Here is a 25317-nt window from a genome sequence, read left to right as displayed (position 1 = left end):
ATCTAATAAACTGTTACTTATTTTGAAAATAAATATATACAAAGAGGAAATCAAAATATAATTTCCCCAAAAATGTTTTGCTTGAAATTACTGTGGTCCAAAATGTGATCACTGAAATTACCACCTACAGCATATGAACAATTTTAGTACTGATTGTTTATGAGTACTCGCATGAGCAATTTAATTTTAATACATTAACTTTATTCTAATTCTTCAAGATAAAAGAAGGTTTCCTTCATAACAATATGCATTTACACTTTTAGACTTTTCTTAAAAACAGAAAGGCATAATCCTTATTGACTTCTTGATACCAAAGTAAGATAATACTTTGAGTGAGACAAACTTGTTTAAAGTTAAACATTAAATGCAATTGTGTTCTTTCTCACATAACATTGAGCAATTCGGTTTCATTTTTTTAACGGCTTCATATATCCCCTGTCATTTTGATTAGATCTAGTTTACATTTAGGTTCTTTAAAGATTAGAGATGTAATAAACAACTTAATATGTGTAATAGGAAATCACATACTAAGATTGAATGCTAATCTTTAAACTTTCATTCATAAAGTATATTTTTTAAAAAAGTGAGCTTGTGCTTACTTGTTGTCAGGCTCTGAACTACTTCTGAACTATATTCCATTAAGAGTATAAAAATCCTGGGGTGCCTAGGTGGCACAGTTGTTTAAGTGTCAGACTCTTGGTTTTAGTTCAAATTGTGATCTCAGGGTTGTGAAATTGAGCCCCTTGTGAGGCTCTGAGCTCAGAATAGGGTGCTTAAGTCTCCCTCTCCCTCTGCCCCTTCCTCCCACTCTCCCTCTCAATAAAGAAATAAATCTTAAAAAAAAATAACAATCTAGTTAAGGAAATTAACATATATATTAATAAGGACAATAGATATGTGGTGTGGTAAAATGGAAAAAAAAGATTGATTAACTCTGCCTCTAAGAGTGGTAGGAAAGGACTCACCAAGAACAAGGCATTTGAACTGAGCATAAATTAGGGCTAACTTAGAAGAGCAAATGTGGAAGGATTGAAGAAAGATTAAATAGCATGTGCTTAAGAAGACATGTTACCCAAGAAAGATGTTACAGTGGTGGAGATAGGATGAAGGTGTAATTCTGAAAGTATTTTGGAGATAGAACCAACTGGCCTTTTGAGTGATTGAATGTTGTAGAAAGATACAAAAGAGGGAAAGTAAGTGTTTAGATTGGGGCGACTGTATATATGAACTATCCTAGATAATTACAGGAGAAGGGGTTAATGTGAGAGACCAAAAAAAAACCAAAAATTAAGATCAGCAACTTATAATCATTATATTGTACACCTGAAACTAATATTATATTATATGTTAACTAGAATTTAAATAAAAACTCAAAAAAAATGAAATGAGCAATTTATTAAAGCATTTACCATTGAAATTTTAAATTCCTATCTGGGTATATGCCACTGAATTAAGATTTGTATAAAAATCATAGAATACACAAAAGTGAGGGAAACTTGAAGAGTACAAAAGATGAAAGATGTATGGTCAAAACTGAATTAAACAAATAAAGTTTAAGATAACTACTGGAAGAAATCTTTTTCTAATCTACATTTAGGTATCCTCTGTATGCTAACTCACATAATGTTATGAGAAAATAAATATATATGTTTGATATGAGAGTTTAGTATATATACATATGTTTAGTATAAATATATATGTTTGATATGAGGGTTTAGTATATCATACTTATATTGTGAGGGAGGAACTTGAAGATGATTTAATTCAAATCTTTTTTTGAAGTGACAACTCCCAAATATATACTATATACCTATATATAAATATATACTATATACCTATATCATTTTTTGTAATATTTTATATTTGTATTCACATATATTTATATTCTTTTCCATAGTATTGTTATACGAAAGCAGTGTTAGTGTTCCAGGAACAGAATTTAAGGTAGGAAGAACTAGAACTTTTGATTTTGAGATAATAGCTTATTTCCACTAAGGTTGAAGTTTCTAATGAGCAAAATGTGGATAACATTATTTCTTCAAAAAAATAGTAAGAGTTAGGGGACACAGGGTAGGTGTCAGATTTCTTTCACTTGAGAAAGGCTCTAACATGAGAGAGCAAGGCACATCTACTTGGAGATCTTTTCTTCTCTTTATGTTTCATCTTAGTTACCACAATAATGTGTATCATCCATTCACTCTATTTATTAAAAATTCCATGTGTTGTTTACATTTTGCCAATGTTTATTGTTTTAGATTATAAACAACTATCTTTAGTTCTGCCTCTGTTTACTTATTTAAAAAATGAGGAATGTAAATACTCTTACCATAATGACGGTGGTTTACTATAGTTATATATTTTACATTTTAAATATATATTTCTTTCCTTTCTTTAGATGGCAAAGAAAAAATTTACTGGATTAGAAATCTCTCTGATTGTCCTTTTTGCTATAGTTACTATAATAGCTATTGCCCTAATTGCTGTTTTAGCAACTAAGACACCTGCTGTTGAAGGTAAGTAATGTTAAAAATACTTTCACGTTGGGGCGCCTGGGTGGCTCAGTGGGTTAAAGCCTCTGCTTTCAGCTCAGGTCGTGATCCCAGGGTCCTGGGATTGAGCCCTGCATCAGGCTCTCTGCTCCGCAGGGAGCCTGCTTCCTCCTCTCTCTGCCTGCCTCTCTGCCTACTTGTGATCTCTGTCTGTCAAATAAATAAATAAAATCTTAAAAAAAAAAAATACTTTCACGTTATAGTTGAAGTTAAATAAAATTCACTCCATAATAGTTATGGATTTTCAAAAGTAATCTACATGAGATGAAAAATGTGAAGAAAGATTTCAAGTAAGTTACATAATTATCCCAAATCTTTCTATCCATTATATTACAGTTATTTCAATGAAAAGCTGTTGTAATTAAGCAATCTATGTACTTTGACATTAATGACCTTCCCCACATTGTGTTGCTTAAAGAATTGTGAAGAGCCAAAGGATCAAGGTGTTAATGGAAGGTGAAATAATCATCTGTTTTTAGTGAGGTTCTTCTAATTAATGGGAAAAACTGGATTTTTGCTCTGGCCTTGAAATACTTGCAAATGTATGGGGGGCAGAGTGAAAAATCTGGGGGAATACCCTCTTTATTTTAGTCTCTCTCTCTCTCTTTTTTTTTTTTTTTAAGTAAGAGAGAGAATGTATAACAAAAACAGGTAGAGGGAAGGTGAAACAAAGCTTGAAGCATTTATCTTTCTTTCCCTGAATATTTCTGTCCTAATTTAGAGTAAATGCATACTACTCTGATCCACCTAACCTCTTTTTCCATCATTCTTTCTTATTAGAAACGTTGTTACAAATTACCTTCTACTCTAACAATAGTTTTCTACTGTTATTAGTCATTTGTTTTACCTGTTCCTAGTAAACTGAAAGCTCACTACATTGTGACACTATCATTTTATTTTACCCATATCTGATTGCTGGAAAGTTATTATACAGAATTGGAATTTGATTTTCTTTGCAGTTCTTGCTTTCTCTTCTGTTCACTTCAAAGTATTATTTTCCTCCTACTTTTCCCTTGTCTGCTCTAATTCTTGTCTCCTTCTCTATATTCCTTTCCCATCCATATATTTCCATCTTTTCCTTCATCTATAAAACACATTTTTTCATAAATGTGGTAGAATGAACATTTTGCTTCCTTTTGAATCTACCTCAAGACCGTCTGTGAAAATATTTTGTTTTTCTGCAGAAACAGTCAATAGGGTTCTGCACAGTTTTTAAATATTATTTGGATATTTTCCTTTGGTGACTAGTACTTGAATTTGTGGGTCATTTATTAGTGTAAAATTTATTTTTATTTTTATTATATGTATAAATTCATTTGTTCTTTCAATGCAATGTATTTGTTATCCCCCAAATCTGAAAAAAAAATAATTTAACACCATGTTATATTTTACTAACCTCTTTCTTTCCTAGGAATTAGTAATTCTACTTCAACTCCACCTACCACTCGTACAACCACTGTGTATCCTGGTCCAAGTGATGCTAAATGTCCAAGTGAGCTAAATGATCGTATCAACGAGAGAATAAACTGCATTCCAGAGCAATTTCCCACACAGGTCTGCCACAAAAGACTTTAATATTTTTATGAATATATATATATATATATATACACACACATATATATGTATATATATAGTAATTAAGATAATTGCTCAATATTGGAACAATTCCATATTTTTAAATATCTAGTAATCATTTAGATTGCACTTATCTTTTTTATAGCTCCATATAAAGAGATGAGAGATAATTGAAATTGATGAGCTTGCTTTTCTGTATTTCTATTCAATAAATTGACAAGTTAATTTTTTTTTGTTAAGCATTTTTCTATGCTTAACAAGCTATTGTTAATTTTAAAATCTTTATGAAATTCTGTCCTCGCAAATCTACTTCTTAAAAAAACATAACCTTGGGGCCCCTGGGTGGCTCAGTGGGTTAAGCCTCTGCCTTCAGCTCGGGTCATGATCTCAGGGTCTTGGGATCAAGTCCCACATCTGGCTCTCTGCTCAGCAGGGAGCCTGCTTCCCCCTCTCTCTCTGCCTGTCTCTCTGCCTACTTGTGATCTCTGCCTGTCAAATAAATAAATAAAATCTTAAAAAAAAAAAACAAAGAAAAAAACATAACCTTTGACGGTATAGAACATTTGAGAGAAAATATGAATGCTCCATAAAAGTATTTATAATGTAGACATTAAGATATGTCTGGAAAATAAAGTGATACTCATACTTTGGAAAATTATTATTATTATTATTTTAATTATTTAGTAGTTTAGGAGAGGAAGCTCAAATGGAGAAAATTAAGAGTGACTTAATAGCTTCATGTAACCCAAAGTTGACTCTTCTTCGGTCTTCATAACCTATGTGGAAATAAAGGTCAAGGAGAGTATGTGGAAATAAAGGTCAAGGAGAGTATGTGGAAATAAAGGTCAAGGAGAGTATGTGTGTGTGAATGTGTGTCTTCACATTTTATAATATCTACATATTGTATGCAATCTATAACATACTATGATATTTATGTAATATAAATATATATATTATATATATAATATATTTATTTTATATATATTATATATTTATTTTATATAAAATATAAATATATATTAATCAGTGCATTTTAAATATTATACATTATATATGTATTATAATGTAATATGCATATTCAGTATGTGTTATTATATGCATGTAATATACATATCTAACACATATTAAATCTAAAATAGACATATCTGAATTTTACTCCCTCCATTACAAGAAAAATGAACTATAAAATTTCTATTAGCCTTATCCTACCATTGTTACCTCATAGTTAACATATAATTTTCTGGTTAATTTGCTATGAAAAGTTGAAAAACAATGAGATTTTTCTTAGGACAACTTTAGGAATAGTAAGTCCTTATAGCCTACCTACTGATAAAACGGCTAGATAAATAGTGTTTACTGTGACATGTTAAGATAATTGGCCAGATATTCTCTTTAGGAAATAATGGCAGCTTAACATAAAATTCTATTAGGAACAATATGGGCTGCTAAAAGCTTAAAGGGAAACAACATTTCAAAGCCAATTGGTTAAGGTTTTGATGCTTACTATTTTTAATGTCAGCCTGTCAGGTTGCTAAATAGTGTTTTCAATGTGAAACAAATTAAGCTTATGAATTTAACAAATTTCAGCTAACATGTATTTGTCATTTAAGAAAAGAAGGTGAACTTAATTTACGAGTAGCTATAATTATAACCAGAGTTTATTAGTTAGCCTGGACTTCAAGCTGTGTGACTTAAACAATAAGACATTTATGCTCTCAGTTCTGTGGAGGCTAGAAGTCAAGATGCCATCAGGGTTGGTTTCTAGTGAGACTTCTCTTCCTGGCTTATAGACAGCTGCATTCTCGTGTCTTCACATGATTTTTCCTCTGTGCATGCCCAGATAGAGAGATGGATTGTGTATGTGACCGTGTTCAAAGTCTCTTCTTTTTGTGAGGACACCAGTCCTATCAAATTTGCGCCCCAGCCTATGACTTCATTTAACCTTAATGACCTCCTTAAATACCCTGTCTCCAAATACAGTCACATTGGGGATTAGGGGGTTAAGGCTTCCTACATATGAATTGGGGGGGGCACAATTCAGTCAATAATACAGTCAATCCCCTATATATTAATATACCTATTATTACATATATTTCTATATGCATATTAACATACATATAATAAAATAAAAAATGTAACTAATGTGTTTTTATCTGTCAAAGTTTATATCTACTGATGGATATTTAATATGTTTTACTTTTTGTTTTTTTCAAATTAAGAAGAAAGAAAATTGAAATTCAGTCAGATGTGGAATTTAAGAAACAAAACAAATGAGCAAAGGGGGAAAAAAAAAAAAAGAGACAAACCAAGAAACAGATTCTTAGCTATAGAGAACAGACTGATGGTTACCAGAAGGGAGGTGGGTGGAGTGATGGTTTAAATAGGTGATGGGGTTTAAGGAGGGTAATTGTGATGAACACCAGGTGCTGGAAATGTTGAATCACTATATTGTACCCTTGAAACTAATATTACACTCACTGTATCTTAACTAACTGGAATTTAAACAAAAATTTAAAAAATAGATTAAGAATTAAAATAATAAGGGAAAATACCTGATATCGTGAAAAATAGGCAGAATGACTAAACATAAATAACAAGTATCAAAATCTATACAAAATAAACCAAAATTATTAATATTTTATTTTATTGTATTTATTTTTTAAAAGATTTTATTTGTTTATTTGACAGAGAGAAAGAACACAAGTAGGCAGAAAGGCAGGCAGAGAGAGAGGGGGAAGCAGGCTCCCTGCTGATATATATGATGTCTTCCAAAAAATTCATGTCTACTTAGAGCCTTAGAATATGACTTTATTTGGAAATAGGATCTTTGCAGATATAATTAAATGTTAAGTGAGGTTATTAGGGTGGGCCTTAAATACAATGGCTGGTGTCATAAGAGAAGGGGATGACATACAGAGAACTACAGGGAAGAAAGCTGGTGTGAAGATGGAAGTAGAAATTGGAGTAAGGTATCTTCAAATCAAGAAATCCTGGATTACCAGGAACTATCAGAAGCTAGGAACAGATAAGGAAGCTGTCTTCTCTAGAGCCTTAGAGGGAGTATGGTTCTGCTACACTTTGAAGGAGGATTTCTTGACTCCAGAATGGTGAGAGAATAAATTTCTGTTGATTCATACAACCCTGTTTATGACTGTTATGCAGACCTAGGAATCCAATACAATATGTTTGGAAGAACTCCATGTAACTCCGTTTTACTGTGCATTTGTTACTTAAGCAAAATATGATTGTAATTTACTTACTTCTTTTTTCTTAACACCTTTATACCTTACAAAATCAGTATGTCTACATCTAATTCTACCTTTTTGTTTTATACTAACATTTTCAAAATTCTTTTAGAAAGACTATTCTAGGGTGCCTCGGTGGCTCAGTCGGTTAGGTGTTTGCCTTTGGCCCAGGTCATGATCCCAGGGTCCTGGGATCAAGTCTCACATCAGGGTCCCTACTTCTCCCTCTGCCTGCCACTCCCCCTGTTTGTGCTCTCTCTCTGTCTGTTAAATACATAAATAAAATCTTTAAAAAATAAAAAAGATAAATAAAAAGACTAACAATTTTTACATAACCATCTCTTTGTAACTCTGGGAGTATTTCTATAAGTTCTATAACTAGAGGGTTAATTTCCTGATAGAAGTCACACATACTTTATATTCTGATAGATAATGACCCTCCAAAATGTCAGATCCAATTGTAGTTCTATTTGCAATGTACATGTAAGTATGTGTATACATGTGGGTGCCTGTGTAAGTATATCTAAAGCCACTTTAATTTGATGTTAAAGTAGGAGAGAAGTTAAGATGTCAGCTACTAAAAATGTAGGCTTTAAACTTCTTTTCAAGGCAAATAACCAAGAAAAAAAATCCCACAGATGTTTGAATTATGAAATTGTATCATACTACTAAATGCAAATATTAAGTAGATCTTTAATTATACAATGCTAAAAGACAGTATTATTATGTGGCTCCAGTTTTTATATAAGCATATATAATTTTTTCCACTTCACACAATCTTTTCATACAGATCATAAAACTACTCAAGAGTTCAGTGTTTTGCGTTATTCACTAGATGTAATGTCTACAACTAGTTATGACACTGGACACATAAATTAGTTTAACTAGTTTACTTAAATATTGAACTAATAAGTGGCTGGAAATAACTGCCTTAAGCATTTTATGTAGGCTTGAATTCAGGGCATGTCTTCATCTCTATAGCCTCACTTGCAGCTTGATACATAATTGGTACACAAAAAATATTTCAATTCCTTTGGGTTGACTACATGACACCAGATTATAATTACTCATAGGGCAGAAATTTTTATTTATTTATTTTTTTAAAGATTTTATTTATTTATCTATTTGGTGGAGGGAAAGAGGAGAGGAGAGGAGGGGAGAGGAGAAGAGTGGAGGGGAGAGGAGAGGAGAGGAGAGGAGGGGAGAGGAGAAGAGTGGAGGGGAGAGGAGAGGAGAGGAGAGGAGGGGAGAGGAGAAGAGTGGAGGGAAGAGGAGAGGAGAGGAGAGGAGAGGAGAGGGAGGAGCAGACTCTGCATGCTGAAGGCGGAGCCTGATCCACAACCCAGAGATCACGACCTGAACTGAAATCAAGAGTCCTGTGTAAAATCAGCTGAACAATCCAGGCAAACAGGGCAAAAACTTAAAAAAAAAAAAAACAAAAACAAAATGGGCTTCGTAGTATATCTTGAACTCTGGGATTGTGATACATTCAGCTTTGTTTTTGTTTCTCAAGATTACTTTGGCTTCTCTGGGTCCTTTGTGGTTCCATACAAATTGTATTATTAATTGTTCTGGGTCTGTGAAAAATATTAGTACTTTGACATGGTTGATATTGAACCTATAGATTGCTTTAAGTAATATACCCCCAAAAATTAAAAGTTGGGACACCTGGGTAGGTCAGTCTGTTAAGCTTGGAACCATGTCATGATCCCAGGGTCCTGGGATGGAGTTCCACTCCGGATCCCTGCTCAGCGGGAGCGTGCCTCTCCCTCTCCCTCTCCCTCTGCCTGCTGCTCCCCCTGCTTGTGCTCTCTCTCTGTGTGTGTCAAAAACAAAATAAATAAATAAATAAAATCTTAAAAAAAAGTAAATGCAAACAAAGAAAAACCATAGGTTTATAGTAGTGTGTATTAGCATGTTAATTTGATAAATCACAACTCAGAGCATCAATCTCTGGTAAAGTGTAATTAATTCAATTGCTATTTCTGCCAAGTGAAAGGGACAAGAAAATAGGTGATATTTCAACATATATTCTTAAAGAAAGAAACTTGTTTTTCAAACATTTAATTCAAACATTTACTGGAATGAATGAATGTTTAAAAAATAACGACTGACACATGATCATAGTACTAATCCTATGATTCCTTCTATAAATGTTTCACCAGGCCGTTTGTGCCATGCGAGGTTGCTGCTGGAAGCCATGGAATGACTCTATTATTCCTTGGTGCTTCTTCGCAGATAACCATGGCTATAATGCTGACAAAGTGACAACAACAAGTACTGGTGAGAAATCTTCTACCATGGTGACCCAATATAATATATTTTAAGTGGAAAACAAAAAATACATTTTAAAATTTTCTTTGGAAAAATATCTTAATAGAATCAAATGGGAAGTTTGTACACAAGAATGTTTAAATTGCTTATATCAAGGATTCATTTTTTGCATAATCATATCTTCCATATAATAAAAGAAGCCATTATTTGTGATAAGGGTCATATGATTATGAAATTAATTAATAATTATTAATCTTTATAAATGAAATCATCACTCATGCCAACTTTTTTCTTCCTTTAAGGACTTGAAGCCACATTAAACAGGATATCTTCACCTACGCTATTTGGAAATGATGTTTCTAGTGCTCTCTTCACAGCTCAAAATCAGACACGCAATCGTTTCCGGTTTAAGGTTTGTTTTTTTATTTATAAAGAGGAGTTAATCATGAAAGGCAGCAATGAACACTCCTTTCATCTTACTCAGACATTTTCCCTCTTAAGAAATATTTATTCCAAAGCAAAGGACTAATTGGACTAGTTATTCCATTTCCCTGAGACTGTTTACTGAAATGTAAAATAGGAAGAGTTCATCCACCAGTTATTTTTGAAGAATTTCATAATATAGTCAATGTAAAATATTAGATATAGTGTATTTAGAAGAATAAACACTCAATAAACTTAAGTAATTTTTATTATTTCAACAACAGACTATGATGAATTAGTTCAAAATTTGAGAAACACATTAACTGTGCTGTATAAGTGGGACTTTTACTTACTAGTTCTTTTTACTTGTATCACTTTTATTCATGATTTTAAAGAAACCAATTCCTGCTGTTTTTTAAGCAAGTAGTTTACTTGTATGATCTTTTGGATTAGAAAGTGAAAACACCACCATATCCTTTGTATAATACTTCTTTAAAGCAATTTCACAGGGGTTAATAGGTTTTTTTTAGCAAAATATAAAATTGTCATGGAATTTCTAAGGGGATGAACACTGAAAAAGCAATAAGAGTAATTAAATTCACAAAATTATAGTATTAAAGAATAAATATTTAGTAATAGTATTGTTAATTTCCCTATATTTCTTTATCTATCAATAAAATCTTTATATATTATATATATTACTTTTATAACCAATTCTACACTCTTTGACAATTGATACAATTCTGCATATAACCATTCAACAATGTTAAAATTATGACTAAATTAGTAGCTCCTCTACTAAATTATTAAATTTAGTATTTTTTATTCAGAACTTGCATTTGATCCTTATTTCAGAAATGGAAAGTGAAATAATGATTTTGAATCAAATAATGCTAATTTCTTTAAATCCTTGCAGATTACTGATCCAAGTAATAGAAGATATGAAGTTCCTCATCAGTTTGTAGGTGAATTTACTGGAACTGCGGCCTCTGATACATTATATGAGGTGCAGGTTACAGAAAATCCATTTAGCATCAAAGTTATTAGAAAAAGCAATAGGAGAATTTTGTAAGTATCTTATTTTACATTTCTACAAGGTTAAATAACTGGTCAATTTTATTCTATTATCATAGAATTAGGAAAGTCTTTTTTATTTTTTTTAAGATTTTTTTTTTTTTAATTTATTTATTTGACAGACAGATCACAAGTAGGCAGAGAGGCAGGCAGAGAGAGAAGGGAGGAAGCAGGCTCCCTGTTGAGCAGAGAGCCCGATGCGGGGCTCGATCCCAGGATGCTAGGATCATGACCGGAGCCGAAGGCAGCGGCTTTAATCCACTGAGCCACCCAGGTGCCCCAGGAAAGTCTTATTTTTAAGGCATTTTCAGGAAAAATAATTTTCCTCCCCAAAGAGAGTCAGTATATATACTTTCAGAAATTATAATGGAAAAGGGGTTTATTTCCTGTGGATGAAATGTACGAGAAGGTGAATGAAAATGTACAAATTAGGACCAACCAAAGGTGAAGGTAAAGAGCATCACTGATAGAATTTTCGCCTTGCCTATATTTTTACATAGCTAGAACTCCTATTGTGTCCTTTCCCCATTGCTTATTATATTCTGTTGCCAGTTTGTAGGATCAAATGGTTACTATTCAGAAAGGGGCTAATTCCCATAGTAATATTAAAGGACTTTGTATATATATATACACACACGTGTATATATATATGTGTGTATATATATGTGTGTATATATATATGTGTGTATATATATATACACACACGTGTGTGTGTATATGTATATGTATGTATATGTATATATGTATATATGTATATATGTATACATATGTATACATATATATGTGTATATATGTATATATGTATATATGTGTATATATGTGTGTGTGTATATATATATACACACGTGTGTATATATATATACACAAGGTCCTTTAATATTACTATGGGAATTAGCCATATATATATATATATATATACACACACATTATGAATGTGTTTGGGGGATATTTGTGGCAAGGGATTTAATAATTCTTAAGATAAATGCTCTATGTCTCTAAGATGGTTAATTAAGCAGTTTTGTCAAAATCAAATTTTAACAATTACTTTTCTTAAAGATAGTTTAAGAATTTGCAATTAACATTATGTTAAATGATGAAAGTATTAAATACCACTTAACATTTCTTGTAGTATATGTCCGATAGTCATCAAATATACAGTCTTTTTCATTTTGGAAGAATCATTTTGAATTTAATCTTAATATATATGTTAGAGGTGTGAAAGCCAGTATGGTACTGTATTTTGAAACTGTGTCTCTGGAGCAAGGCAGAATTGGGTTTGAAATCTGGCTCCACACTTACCAGTTTGTCACCTTAGAAAACATGAATGAATTTTCCCTAATTGCGTTATTTGTAAAATGGAATTGATAATGGTAGTTATGCTTTAAGTTTGTGATGAAGATTCAAAGAAGGAATGTGTACAAAGAATCGTATTGGTGATGATGCAGCAAATTGTGTCAATGGAATTAACAAATTCTGTTTATGATGTAATTCGTATATTCCCAAGAAATGATTACAGCTCAAGATTGACATATTCAAAATGAAATATTCTGGATGATTACATAGATACTTCTTTCATAGGACATTTGTGTTTCTAGCTAATCAATTAATTTATTTTATTGTACAGGTTTGATACCAGCATTGGTCCCCTGGTATACTCTGATCAGTATTTACAGATCTCAACCAAACTTCCCAGTGAATATATCTATGGTATTGGGGAACATATTCATAAGAGATTTCGTCATGATTTAAACTGGAGAACATGGCCAATTTTTACCCGTGATCAACTTCCTGGTGATGTAAGGAACAATCTTTTTTTAAATAAATATTTTTAATAAATAAACTATATTGGATCAGATGATAATTTTCATCTACTTGAAACCATAATTTATTTGATGTCAATGATACTTAATCCAGCAGCTTGTTTACTTAAGGGCTGAGGATTTACAATAAAGTCCCAAATTAACTCAAAAAGTAACCAACAGATTTTATGAATGCTTCAATAGGTATATCTAATTTATGAATATTTTCTTTTGATTCTGATTTTTATATTTCATCATTCCCTTTTCAGTCATTCTTACGCTTAAGCTTATCCATGGCAGGGCGCCTGGATGATTCAGTTGGTTGAGCAGTTGAGCATCTGACTCCTGATCTCAGCTCAGGTTTTGATCTCACAGTTGTGAGTTCAAGCGCCATGTTGGGCTTTATGCTGGACATGGAGCTTACTTAAGAAACAAAAACAAAAACAAACAAACAAAAACTATCCACAGCTAGTCATTGCACTAGAATCATTCTAAATACTAACTGTTCTATATCACTTTGTATGATATGGTGTCTTCCTATCCATTGGACATCATATTGTACATCTATGCCTGTTTCTTCCTCTTCCATAACATATGATCTTCTTCCATAGGCTTAAATACTTGCACAGGGGAATAGTTCCCTTTGTAAGTACTGAAACATGAGGTTCTTTATCATTTGTACAATAAGTCACTAAGAGCTAATTTGAAGTTTAATTTCCCAAGAACTTCTCCCAAACTCTCACACGCAGAATTAGTCTTTACTTTCTAACCCTTTATTTATATTTTAGTATGACAATCACCTCAGGTTAGTATTTGTGTATATATTTGTTTATACTTCTAAAATATGAGATTCTTCTGGACAAAGACCCTATTATTAAGACATTTATATTTATTGATTTATGATTGCTTTGAGTCAATTCTTAGTCATTTTTTAAAATGTCAGTGCTAACCATTTCATTCCCAAAAATGAATAAATGGATTGTTGCTTTAAAGAGCTTCATTTGATAGAGAACTACCACTAATAAATTACTAATAATGATTCTACCAATCTTTTTTTATAGCATCACTATCTGTAATGAATACTTAATAAACACTAGGCTGAGAACTTCATAACTATTTTCCACATACTCTTTCCTTTGAACTTCCATATCCAGCCAGGAACTGTTTTCTTTTACCTTTCAAGTGTATTTGCAATTGGTCTCAATTATTTCATGTACTCATTAGCTCTTCACAAACATACTGCAGAAGTTCTATGAGGATGGACACTGCCTTGGAATTCCCTGAAGTGCCTTGGGCATACATGGCGCATAATGAATAAATGTGCCATTTTCTTATCATTAATACCTTATTAAAACTCGCTCAATCATAATAAAACATAACGTTAAGCAATCTATTCATAGTCTGATGAATATATTATGTCATATATTTTATGTATTAACATATTAATCAAAATAAGTTAATTTTTTGGTATAGGGTTTCATATGTTAAGTATAGTGGAGAAAATTAGTATAGAGATATGAGAAGTAAATTATAGAAACAAATTGTAATAGATAAAGGCCATTTTAAGTATATAGTTTTTAAATTTTAAATATAACTTAAAAGTTAATTTTTAAATTTTTGCCTTACAGAATAATAATAATTTATATGGCCATCAAACATTCTTTATGTGCATTGAGGATAATTCTGGAAAGTCATTTGGTGTTTTCTTAATGAACAGCAATGCAATGGGTAAGAGTAATTTATCTGAGAATATATTTAAACGAAGTTTAACTTGAAATGTTGGAACTACTCTCTTATTTCAATCACAGATATTGTATGTCAGAGTAAACTCTATTGTTCATTATTTGCTATGTGAAATTATTACAAGCAGGTTTCGTAGTTAGTATGACAATGGAATTTTGCATATCAGTACTTCTATTTTGGGGAGAGTGTACTGTGTTGTGACATTCAGTTACTTTCTTTTTCCTTCAGAGCAAAACTGAAACACAAACATGAAAAGGCTTATTCCTATTTCCACAGCCTCACTTGTTAAGTAAGATAAGTTAATATACCACTACAATACAAAAGAGAAACGTCCCTATAGGGAGAGAAAGAAGGAAGATTAATTTTTTAGTTTATCATAATTCAAGTAATGTAGAATATATTTTTTAAAGATTTTATTTATTCATTTGACAGACGGAGATCACAAATAGGCAGAGAGGCAGGCAGAGAGAGAAGAGGAAGCAGTCTCCCTGCTGAGCAGAGAGCCCAATGTGGGGCTGGATCCCAGGATGCTGGGATCTTGACCTGAGCCGAAGGCAGAGGCTTAACCCTCTGAGCCACCCAGGTGCCCAATGTAGAATATTTTTTAAACGTTGTGCATGTAATACTAATGTTTAACAGATAAATCAGTGATAATAAAAAGCTACAAAATTAAACCATGTCCCAGAAAGAACAATATATTATATGCTTATCAAGGCAATTATTGTCTACATTGGGAAAAAAATAAACACTTTTATAGTTTTTTCTTAGATATTAACATGTGATAATATGATCTTTCAGAGAATCTTCAATTACAACAACTAATTGCAATGCAATTTTAGAAAAAAATATTTTTGTTGTAAAAGGACTGATCTCTTGCTATTCAGGGGATCCAGGGAAAGATTATGACAACATCTGTAAGAAGAAACATCTGGAATATCCTACCATAAACCTCGTATTTGGTGGCACTCTTTTTCTCCTATATTCTTCCTATTTTCAGTATCTTATTTTACCTTAATTATTTAGAAATCTGTAAAAATATATGGTTAATATGAAGCACTGCAATTATTTTATCACTGTGTATATTTTTACTACTTATATATGGTCTTATAATTTTATTTATAGAAATTTTCATCCAGCCTACTCCAATAATAACTTACAGAGTTATTGGTGGAATTCTGGACTTTTACATATTTCTAGGAGATACACCAGAACAAGTAGTTCAACAGTATCAAGAGGTATGTTCTACATCGATTTTATAAAATTATTTTCTACTATACTTTTCTTTCATCTCACGTCTAATTTTATGTAAGATATCTGGGCCCTCTTAGCTAAATGTATTCTTAAATCTTACCATTTTTCAGGCGTGGGTAGGTGGATTTTGTTTTTTCCAATACCATGAAGCCTATGCGTATATTAAGTGTCTATATTCCTGATATCAAATTGTTTCTTGCTTCTAGGCAGCTGAGTTCAGGAGTTGGATTTCTTTGAAATGTTGCATAGTAAATCTTTACTTATTCATGACCTACTTTTATGGGATAAAGCAAAGGGAAGTATCTTATCTTCAAGGCTAAGGATAGGCAATGGATGTATAGGTCATACACCCCTTTGATAAAAATCCTAAAGGCAAGTGAGTTATAAGTAAGGCTAGTGAAATTTGCTGTTAATGTGCAGTAGGTAAACTCCAGGAAAATTGGATCTGATGCTTAGGCATAGAAGGGCAGATTCTGATATATATTCTGAAGTCTTATATCTTCTGTCTAAGCAAATTTTGCTTTCCTATTAAGTAATGTGTTCATGAACCTAAGTCCAAGATAGGTCTTAGAGAGATAAGGAATCCAGTGCTTACCTTGAGACTGCTTCTAAAATATAATTCTGTATTTTTTCTATATAATTCTTTTATACAATTGTTCTCTTGTGACTATTGGTTTATATAATTCCTGGTGTTAGTATGGAAAATTAAACATAAGATTTAAGGATTATTCCATTTTTTAAAATTTGTTTTATTGATATAGCTTTGACATACAATTCCCATTTGCTAAAATGATGTTACAGGAGAAGTAATTACTATAAAAAAACTTTCTTTAATTAGGGTCCAAAAATGTGAAATGAGAGTAGGTAGGGTTTTACACAAGTAAGTAATTTATAGTGTCTAATAATTCCCAAATTACTATTAATAAATATGAGTTTCAGAAAATCAGACAAAATTTATAGTCTGTAATACTAAATCATAATTACAATGTTAGGCTGAGCTTGATGCAGACTTTGGGTATGGTTACTACAACATCTAAACAGTGGATAGCACATTTTTGAAAAAATTTGACATTGGCTTCGTGAGTTATTAGCTGGGATTGTTCTCTATTACATGCTAAGTGAAGTCTGTGGTCAGCAGTAGTTGAGTTTGAGTTATGCATGATGTATGAATGCAGCATACATATAGTATAGTGGCATGCTTGCTTACATCATTTTATGAGTAGCCTTGCAGAGGCTTGAATTTGAGGAATAACATACAATCATGGTGTAGAATACAGCACAATTAATTACTGTGGCATTTAAGTGAGGTTTAAGTTATGTAGAGAGTAAGAAACTTTAATTCTTGTTTGAAGAAAAACAAATTTTTTTCTGTATAAGCTAACCCAGAAGCTGTCTTAATATTCTAAAATTTAAAATTTACTTCATTTGACTGACCAAATAGTTTTAAAAACAATGCTTATATATAAAGTGTAAGATAGATAATATATGAATTAATATGATATGTAATAATATTTTGTATGCTTTTATTAAAAACAAATTATGTCATATACATGTATAATACACAAAGACATTTTAATTACATGTCCAAATCTTTAGTGAAATTCCGTGAAACATAAAGTGTTTATGAAATGAGTTTAAAAATGTTATTTTTTTAGTTTTGATACTAATTTATTTTTAAAATAAATTTAATGCTTAATGAGTAGATTATAACCCAATATAAGTAATGATAGAGATATCATGAAATATACATATATGCACCTAATTAAAAAATCATGCCCATAAAGCTTATATTACAAGCTTTATATAACCTAATACTCAGTGAAAATAATTACTATTAGTTACACCCATATCTCCATATGTAAAATTGTATCCTTTGTTAGGATGACACACTGGTATGCTGTTGCTGGTGTGCACTGAGCACCAGCTTCTTTGGGTCACAGAGAGTGAGAGGAGACTCTATTTGGCCCATGGGGGAGAAGCCCTGCATGTGAATGACATAAGTATAGTTGATAAAATAAGTGGCTTGGAGACTTATAGAACATATTTTATTAATATTTTAAAAATATTAATATTTTGAAAAGGAGAAAAATAAGCATGAAAATATAAAGGGATAGAAATTATCTAGTTTTAAACATTTTTTTCTTACATGAGGACCTTTCATTCACTCATTCATTCATTCTGTTACTACAGGAAGTGAGAGTGTGCTGGGACAATTTTCTTTTTCTCTTTGATGTTATTTTTATATTCTCTTTTTTAACTTTCCATGCTGGGAAAAATATACCTTTGCAAATGCTGCTTTCTTAAGAGCTAACTTTCTAATTTTTTAACACAAAATAAACAAAGGTGAGTGACAAAACATAAAGTTCTAACAGAATATGGAGGACACAGAATTCAGGTAACACTAAATCTTTGTTCAAAATATGTAATTTAACTTACGTAAATACTAGAGATAACAGAATAAGAGGCATATTAATAATAATATTAATTCTCTTTATTAAAATTAATCAAATACCCATTTACTTCAAGCTCATTGGACGACCAGCAATGCCAGCATATTGGAGTCTTGGATTCCAACTGAGTCGCTGGAATTATAAGTCACTTGATGTACTGAAAGAAGTGGTACAAAGAAACCGGGATGCTGGCATACCATTTGTAAGTGGGGTGAAGGGTTTGTGGGAATATACACCAAGTTAAATATTATCACACAATAAATGTATGGATTATTAAGCTGCATTTTAATAATAAAGCATTTTTCAAATCCATACATAAGACCAGGTCTTACTGAAATTCTGAGAGCTGATTATGAGTTATACTAGAACAGAATACATAGTTAACTGTGAACATCACCTTCAGTTTTTTAATATAGACTGTTTTTACAGACGATATACTTTTTAAGGTAAAAAATATTTAGGGGCATCTTGGTGGCTCAGTTGGTTAAGTGTCAGACTCCTGTTTTCAGATCAGGTCCTGATCTCACAGCTGTGGGATTGAGCCCCATGTCGGCCTCTGTGCTCAGTATGGGGTTGGCTTCGGAGTCTCTCTCTCCCTCAAATAAACAAAAATCTTTAAAAAAAATTTAAAGTATTTTACGTAATATTTATGTTTTATTTTCCTTTTTTTTAAAGATTTTATTTATTTGAGACAGAGTGAGAAAGAGAGAGAGAGAGAGAGAATGAAAGGGAGGAGGGTCAAAGGGAGAGGCAGACTCTCTGCTTATTAGGGAGTCTGACAACTTGGGGCTCCATCCTGAGACTCCAGGACCATGACCTGAGTAGAAGGCAGAATGCTTAATTGACTGAGCCACCTAGGTGCCCCTTTGTTTTGTTTTCTATACAATGATTCCCATATGTAAAACATAGTACTTATCCAGTGACCATCACTGAAACAAGTGTGAATAATTATTTGATGCTTTTGTATTTTAGAACTAGAAAAATTATTTTTATAAATAATTACAAGTGTTTTTAATGAAATAGAAGAGATCTAAGTACATTTACTTTTTAATCATTAAATTTATAATACAAATTCATTGGACTTAAAGGTTGAGGTGATTAGAATTCTTTCAATACTACTTACTAAAATATACTCTACTTAATTTCAGGATACACAGGTCACTGATATTGACTATATGGAAGCCAAGAAAGACTTTACTTATGATAAAGTTGCATTTCAGGGACTCCCTGAGTTTGTTCAAGATTTACATAACAATGGACAGAAATATGTCATCATCTTGGTAATAACATTATATATTTAATATGTTTTTAGTATTCACACTTCTGTAACTGAATAGATTTTCTATAGTTTCTTCTTTCTATTATTAGGACCCTGCAATTTCAATAGATAAGCTTACCAATGGAGCAGCATATGAGACCTATGATAGGGGAAATGCAAAAAATGTGTGGGTAAATGAATCAGATGGGACTACAGCAGTTATTGGAGAGGTAAATTATGATATTCATTAAAGTTGTATTGTTAAGATTTTCTGTTGTGTAAAGTTTTTATAATAGTGTGTGTGTGTGTGTGTGTGTGTGCACGTAGTTGGTTTCAAATCTGGACTTGGTATTTTAATTGTGTAAAGACATTTTAGACAGAGGAAATATTTCAATGATCTCTAAAAACAGTTCTTGTAAGAAGACAGGTAATTTTCAGTGCTATATATAATTAAAACAAAACTAACAAAATATAATTTAGATTATAAAAATTCTAATAATTTGAGGTAAATTAGTTGCTTATATAAATTGAGTACTTTTATGTTGGGTATTACATTTTATGATTTATGTTTAATCCTCACAATAAAATAATTAGGTAGCTATGATTAGAATTATTACTTTATAGGTGAAAAAAGTGAATTTGAGAAAGGCCTAGTAACTTTCCTGATGTCACGAAGCTAATAAAAGCAGAGTTAGGAAACAGATTATATCCCAAATGTGTAATTTTAACCAGAATAAACATTCTTTTGGAGACAACCTTATAAAATATATCAAAAACTATAAGGTCTAGATATGTTGACTGGGTAATTCCAGTTCTGTAATTTAATCAAAGGAAATAAAATAAGAGATAATGTCAATTTATAAAAAACATGTTTATTATAGCATTATTTACAATAATGAAGAATATCCTAATCACGTTCTATTACATTCATCAAAGTAAAAATTTCTGATGAAAGTCTTATTCAAATAATTATGAGCTCCATCAGGAGATAAAAGCTGAATTTCTTCCTCATAATGCCTACTAATATCGTACAGAATATAATTTATTAAAACCTGCTCCATTTTATATGGATGGATCAGTTAGTTAATATGCATAATTTGTATACAAAACAGTATGATTTATTTCAGTTCATCTGAAATTGAATTTCTCTTCCCTATCATTATTTTAAGTAATAAGTAGGTAATTTGAAGAAGCATAAATCATAAAGAGACAACATAGTATGTATAGTGTTTAATAGCATGGACTCAGATATGTGATTGCTGTGTTTGAATTCCTTCTGTGTCATGTATTAGTGGTGTGATCTTAAAAAATGTACTTAATTTCTCTGTTTATCACTCCTTTCATCTGTAAGGTGGTGATTAAAACATAATGCCTCTCTCCTACAGTTTTAGCAAAGATTAAATGACATAATAATTTTAAAAATGCTTGGAACAAATGCCATATCCTCATTTATTAAAAAAATAAATATACAAAGACTTTTTTTTTTACTTGAATTTCTTGGAAGCAAATGTCTTTGGAAATTAAGTATGCTTTCTTTTATCAAACAATTAATATATTATATAATTTTTATTTGTTTTTAACCTAAACTATTAGGATGCTGAGAAAAAAACTTAGTTGCCGTCAAAAGAGCAGCCTCTTTCCATGTTGTTATATTTTTGCCTTTTTAAATGCTTTATGGTCTCTCTCTACTTTACTGTCACTTAAATGCATTTTAAATAGGCCTAAGATTACTATAAATATAGATGGTACATGGATCACAGGTACCTAAAGAAGTTCAGTATTGTAACTTTAATATTTTTTACTATTTTGCACTCATTAACTTTGTATTATTACTTACTTATTTTTCCTTTTTTTATATGTGTATGTGTGAATGATCTATTCTTTTAGGTATGGCCGGGATTAACAGTATTCCCTGATTTTACTAATCCAAACTGCATAGATTGGTGGGCAGATGAGTGCAACATTTTCCATCAAGAAGTGAAATATGATGGACTTTGGATTGTAAGTATCTATTTTAAGCAATTTTGGAAAATTAATAGAAATATTTTTCTATAAAATAATTGTTAATTTGACAAGGTATAGCTTGTTATGTATTGAACGTGAAATAAAAACAAAATATTTTTCTAGAATGTATAAATTCATATCTGTTATGTTTCTGAGTTAGAAAAGAATTAAAACTAAAAACTGTAAATTGAGAGTTTTCTTCAGTAACACACTGAAGAATCAATTTCATTTTTGTCACTAAGGTGCTATATTTTTATGACTCATAATTTATGTTTGAAAATAGTTAAGATTTGGAGATAAGTAGTACAATTCTAAAAATATTTATTTTGGTCTACAGTATTCAAGAGATTACAGCAATATGGACTATAATAATAAATAAGCACTCAGCCTTTAGACACCTTTTTTTTTTTTTTTTTTTGGAATTCATGGGATAGAATGAAGCAAAATTGTAATAGGCTAAGTGTATTATCACAAGATAAACAACAACAGCAACAACCAAAATCCTAGGTTTTTGGTAAAGTTATTAAAGGAAAATGCTAATGTTTAAAAGTTTCTTTGAATGAAGTTTTATCTCTATAACTATTGATTGCTTGCTTCTGGGTTTATTTTATAGAATGATACTGAATGATAGTCAATGATTTAGTGGCGTGATCCCAGGATTCTGTGTTTCAGAAAAAAAAAAAAAATCTAATAAACCTAAACACAGATATCATCAGGGGTTTTGTTCAAAGGTATTATAACTGCACAGAATTTTGGAAGGAGGTAATGGATGTCCTAGGGATAGCTATACTTTTCTTTGGTTATTTGGTTACACAATATCTCTACTTTCATGAATAACTCATTTTTCATTCAATGATTATTTTTTAAATCAGTTACTTAGTTTAATTGTGGTTACTTTGCACAATCAATACATCAGGTATGTTGTGGAGAATACAAAGAGGAAAATGATGTTTTCAGCTAACAACATGGAACTGAGTTAGAGGTTAGCATAATCCTCAGAATTATTTTTGATGAATAGAATGAAGATGGAGAGGCTTTAGTTATTTGACACAAAATTAGTGAGATCACAATAATACCTAGCTGCTGATAGAAATAACAAAACTTTGCATTCCATTCTTGAGGGTTTTTTCTTTTTTTAGTTTTATTTTTAATTCTAGTCCTAATTTCAATGTATTATATAAATTAAAAGTTTCTGGGGGTTTTTTGTTTGTTTTATTTTGTTATTGTTACTGTTTTTGCTTAGGAAACAGTTTGAGTCCATTAGAGAAGAGCTACAGTATAAATGACACTTTAAGAATAGTAAAAGAGAATCTGACTGTGCTGTACATAGAGAATAATTCATTTCCTATATCCACTGAAGACACACACTCGATTCATCATCAAAGAGAGGGAGGGGATGGGACGGGGAAGAGCATCTGAGAATGGCAGAATTGTTCTTATACTAATACATAAACATTTGACTAAGCTTAAAAAACAAAACACATGGTAAACAGTATGATTTCAAAGCTCACTAATCACTGAATTAATTTATATGATGTATAAGCAGTGGTTATACCACTTCCAGCTCTTACTTGAATAACTGCCAAATCCTACTGCTAAATTGTGTCCTTAATTCTTTCACTTTCTTCAGATTATTTGTTCTGATAGAATGAACATACAGTAAAAAAGAATTGTTATTTAACTGCTGAAATTTTATTTTTAGGTCAAATTTTAAAATAGTGTTAAAGTTTTCTTGATTTCTAATTTAAACTCCAAGCTAATGTTTTGAATTTAAAGATTGAATATTAAAATCACTTCAGAAAATGGTATGAGCTCAACAGTCATTGAAAAATAGATTTTTGCATATAAGTGTATACTTGAGTTATCTTTTTGCATACAAACATATACTTGAATTATCTTTTTTTGCATCATTCTTGAAAAAATCTTCTAATACTTGAGAAATAAGAGCCTAATGCATTTGGTATAATTAAGACTGAAGCTGTGATTTCAAAATAAAAGCATTAATCAATATTTTTAAAATTCAAAGATCTTTTTTTCTGAATAAATATACACATTGTAGTGATCATGTTATGATTTCATTCTTAAAAATCTAATAAACAGAATTCTTCCATAAAGAAGCTCAGTAATTTTATATATAGTACTAGGAAACTTGGAATTCGATAAGAAGATGTATTCCAACAATTCATATATCCAAATAACTGCGGCTTATTTGATTATATTCTCTCTACATTTTATAGGAATATTGTAATAACTGAGTTATTTTAAAAATTATTTGAAAAATTTGGTTATTTTTATTTAGATTGAGTTCACATGTGGAGCTATGAAATGCCAACCGATTTTTAAAAAATATTTTATTTATTTATTTGACAGAGATCACAAGTAGGCAGAGAGGCAGGCAGAGAGAGAGGGGGAAGCAGGCTCCCTGCTAAGCAGAGAGTCCGATGCGGGGCTCGATCCCAGGACGCTGGGATCATGACCTGAGCCGAAGGCAGAGACTTTAATCCACTGAGCCACCCAGGTGCCCCAAGATTTTTTAAAAGTTTTTATTAGCCACCAAACATTTATATTCAATTTTCAATTGACTTTAAAGAAAACCTTCATAAATATCCCTAAAAATGCTGTTGACAATTCCTAGGAATGATCATTACTTGATTTGGGATAATTTGAATGACACTTGAATATCTGTAGGTGTACTTATTACTGTCAATTCATTGAGGCCTTTTCCTCATGCCTTCCACTGCTTTGAACGTGCAGGTTGTAATGTTAAAAATACTAATTGAGTTTATTTTTACATGATATTAAATTCATGTAGCATCACTCAAATAATGTGTGTAAGTTAGAGAAAAATGTTTCCAGAATTTTCAAAAGTACATATATACAAAATACATTAAAGAGATACAAATAAATTCTATTACATTATGTGTAGTATGTTTAATATATTCATAATACAATCTTGCCAAGTTGACAGAATATTTTTTTTTAAATTTTTATTTATTTATTTATTTGACAGACAGAGATAACAAGCAGGCAGAGAGGCAGGCAGAGAGAGAGGAGGAAGCAGGCTCCCTGCTGAGCAGAGATCCCGATGCGGGACTTGACCCCAGAACCCTGGGATCATGACCTGAGCCGAAAGCAGAGGCTTTAATCCACTGAGCCACCCAGGTTCCCCAAGTTGACAGGATATTTTAAAAATAAATAATCAAATGGCAAATATTGTATTTGTTGTAAAATATGGTTAAAATCATAAAAGTTTTTATTCTTTTTCTTTAGTAGGTTAATATATTTGGTTTTTTGAGTACACAAGACTCCCTTTATATTGTGAACTGGTGAAATAATATATTTTATTTAATCTTATTTACATGGTTGTATGTTAAAACAAATATTTTATTTATTTTTATTTTTTAAAGTTTTTATTTAAATTCTACTTAGTGAACACACAGTGTAATATTGATGATTAAACAAATATTTTGATCAATTTTCATTTGAAATAAATTAATTTTTCATTAAAAATTGTTTATTAAATTTTGTAAATATTGTCTATTTGGAGTGAATGCTGGAAGATCTTGTGAATTTTATTACAAATTTGCAAATACATAATTCCAATAGAATAACATAAATTTCATAGTTAAACATTTTGCCTCTTATTTTCTCAAGAATAATTATATACAAAAG

At 31.1% G+C, this 25317-nt stretch overlaps 1 protein-coding gene across 2 annotated transcripts in view; it reads left to right on the top strand.

The window, feature by feature from the left end:
* Positions 1 to 2395: 2395 nt before the first annotated feature.
* SI (sucrase-isomaltase) overlaps positions 2396 to 25317 on the top strand; it is a gene marked incomplete at both ends in the record, with an annotated part of 93988 nt that continues 71066 nt past the window's right edge. For both annotated transcript variants that reach the window (XM_080810249.1, XM_080810248.1), the window contains 12 exons: positions 2396 to 2513; positions 3961 to 4103; positions 9535 to 9652; positions 9946 to 10055; positions 10983 to 11134; positions 12765 to 12936; positions 14568 to 14667; positions 15805 to 15917; positions 18460 to 18585; positions 19532 to 19663; positions 19752 to 19871; positions 21529 to 21642. In XM_080810249.1, the coding sequence (XP_080666375.1) occupies positions 2396 to 2513; positions 3961 to 4103; positions 9535 to 9652; positions 9946 to 10055; positions 10983 to 11134; positions 12765 to 12936; positions 14568 to 14667; positions 15805 to 15917; positions 18460 to 18585; positions 19532 to 19663; positions 19752 to 19871; positions 21529 to 21642 (1518 nt within the window). The remainder of the gene's footprint in view (positions 2514 to 3960; positions 4104 to 9534; positions 9653 to 9945; positions 10056 to 10982; positions 11135 to 12764; positions 12937 to 14567; positions 14668 to 15804; positions 15918 to 18459; positions 18586 to 19531; positions 19664 to 19751; positions 19872 to 21528; positions 21643 to 25317) is intronic.

This window comes from Martes martes, assembly GCF_963455335.1.
Source record: "Martes martes genome assembly, chromosome: 1".
In the NCBI taxonomy this organism is placed as follows: Eukaryota; Metazoa; Chordata; class Mammalia; order Carnivora; family Mustelidae; genus Martes; species Martes martes.
The sequence above is the reverse complement of the archived record's forward strand: the minus strand, read 5'-3'. Positions and strand labels throughout refer to the sequence as shown.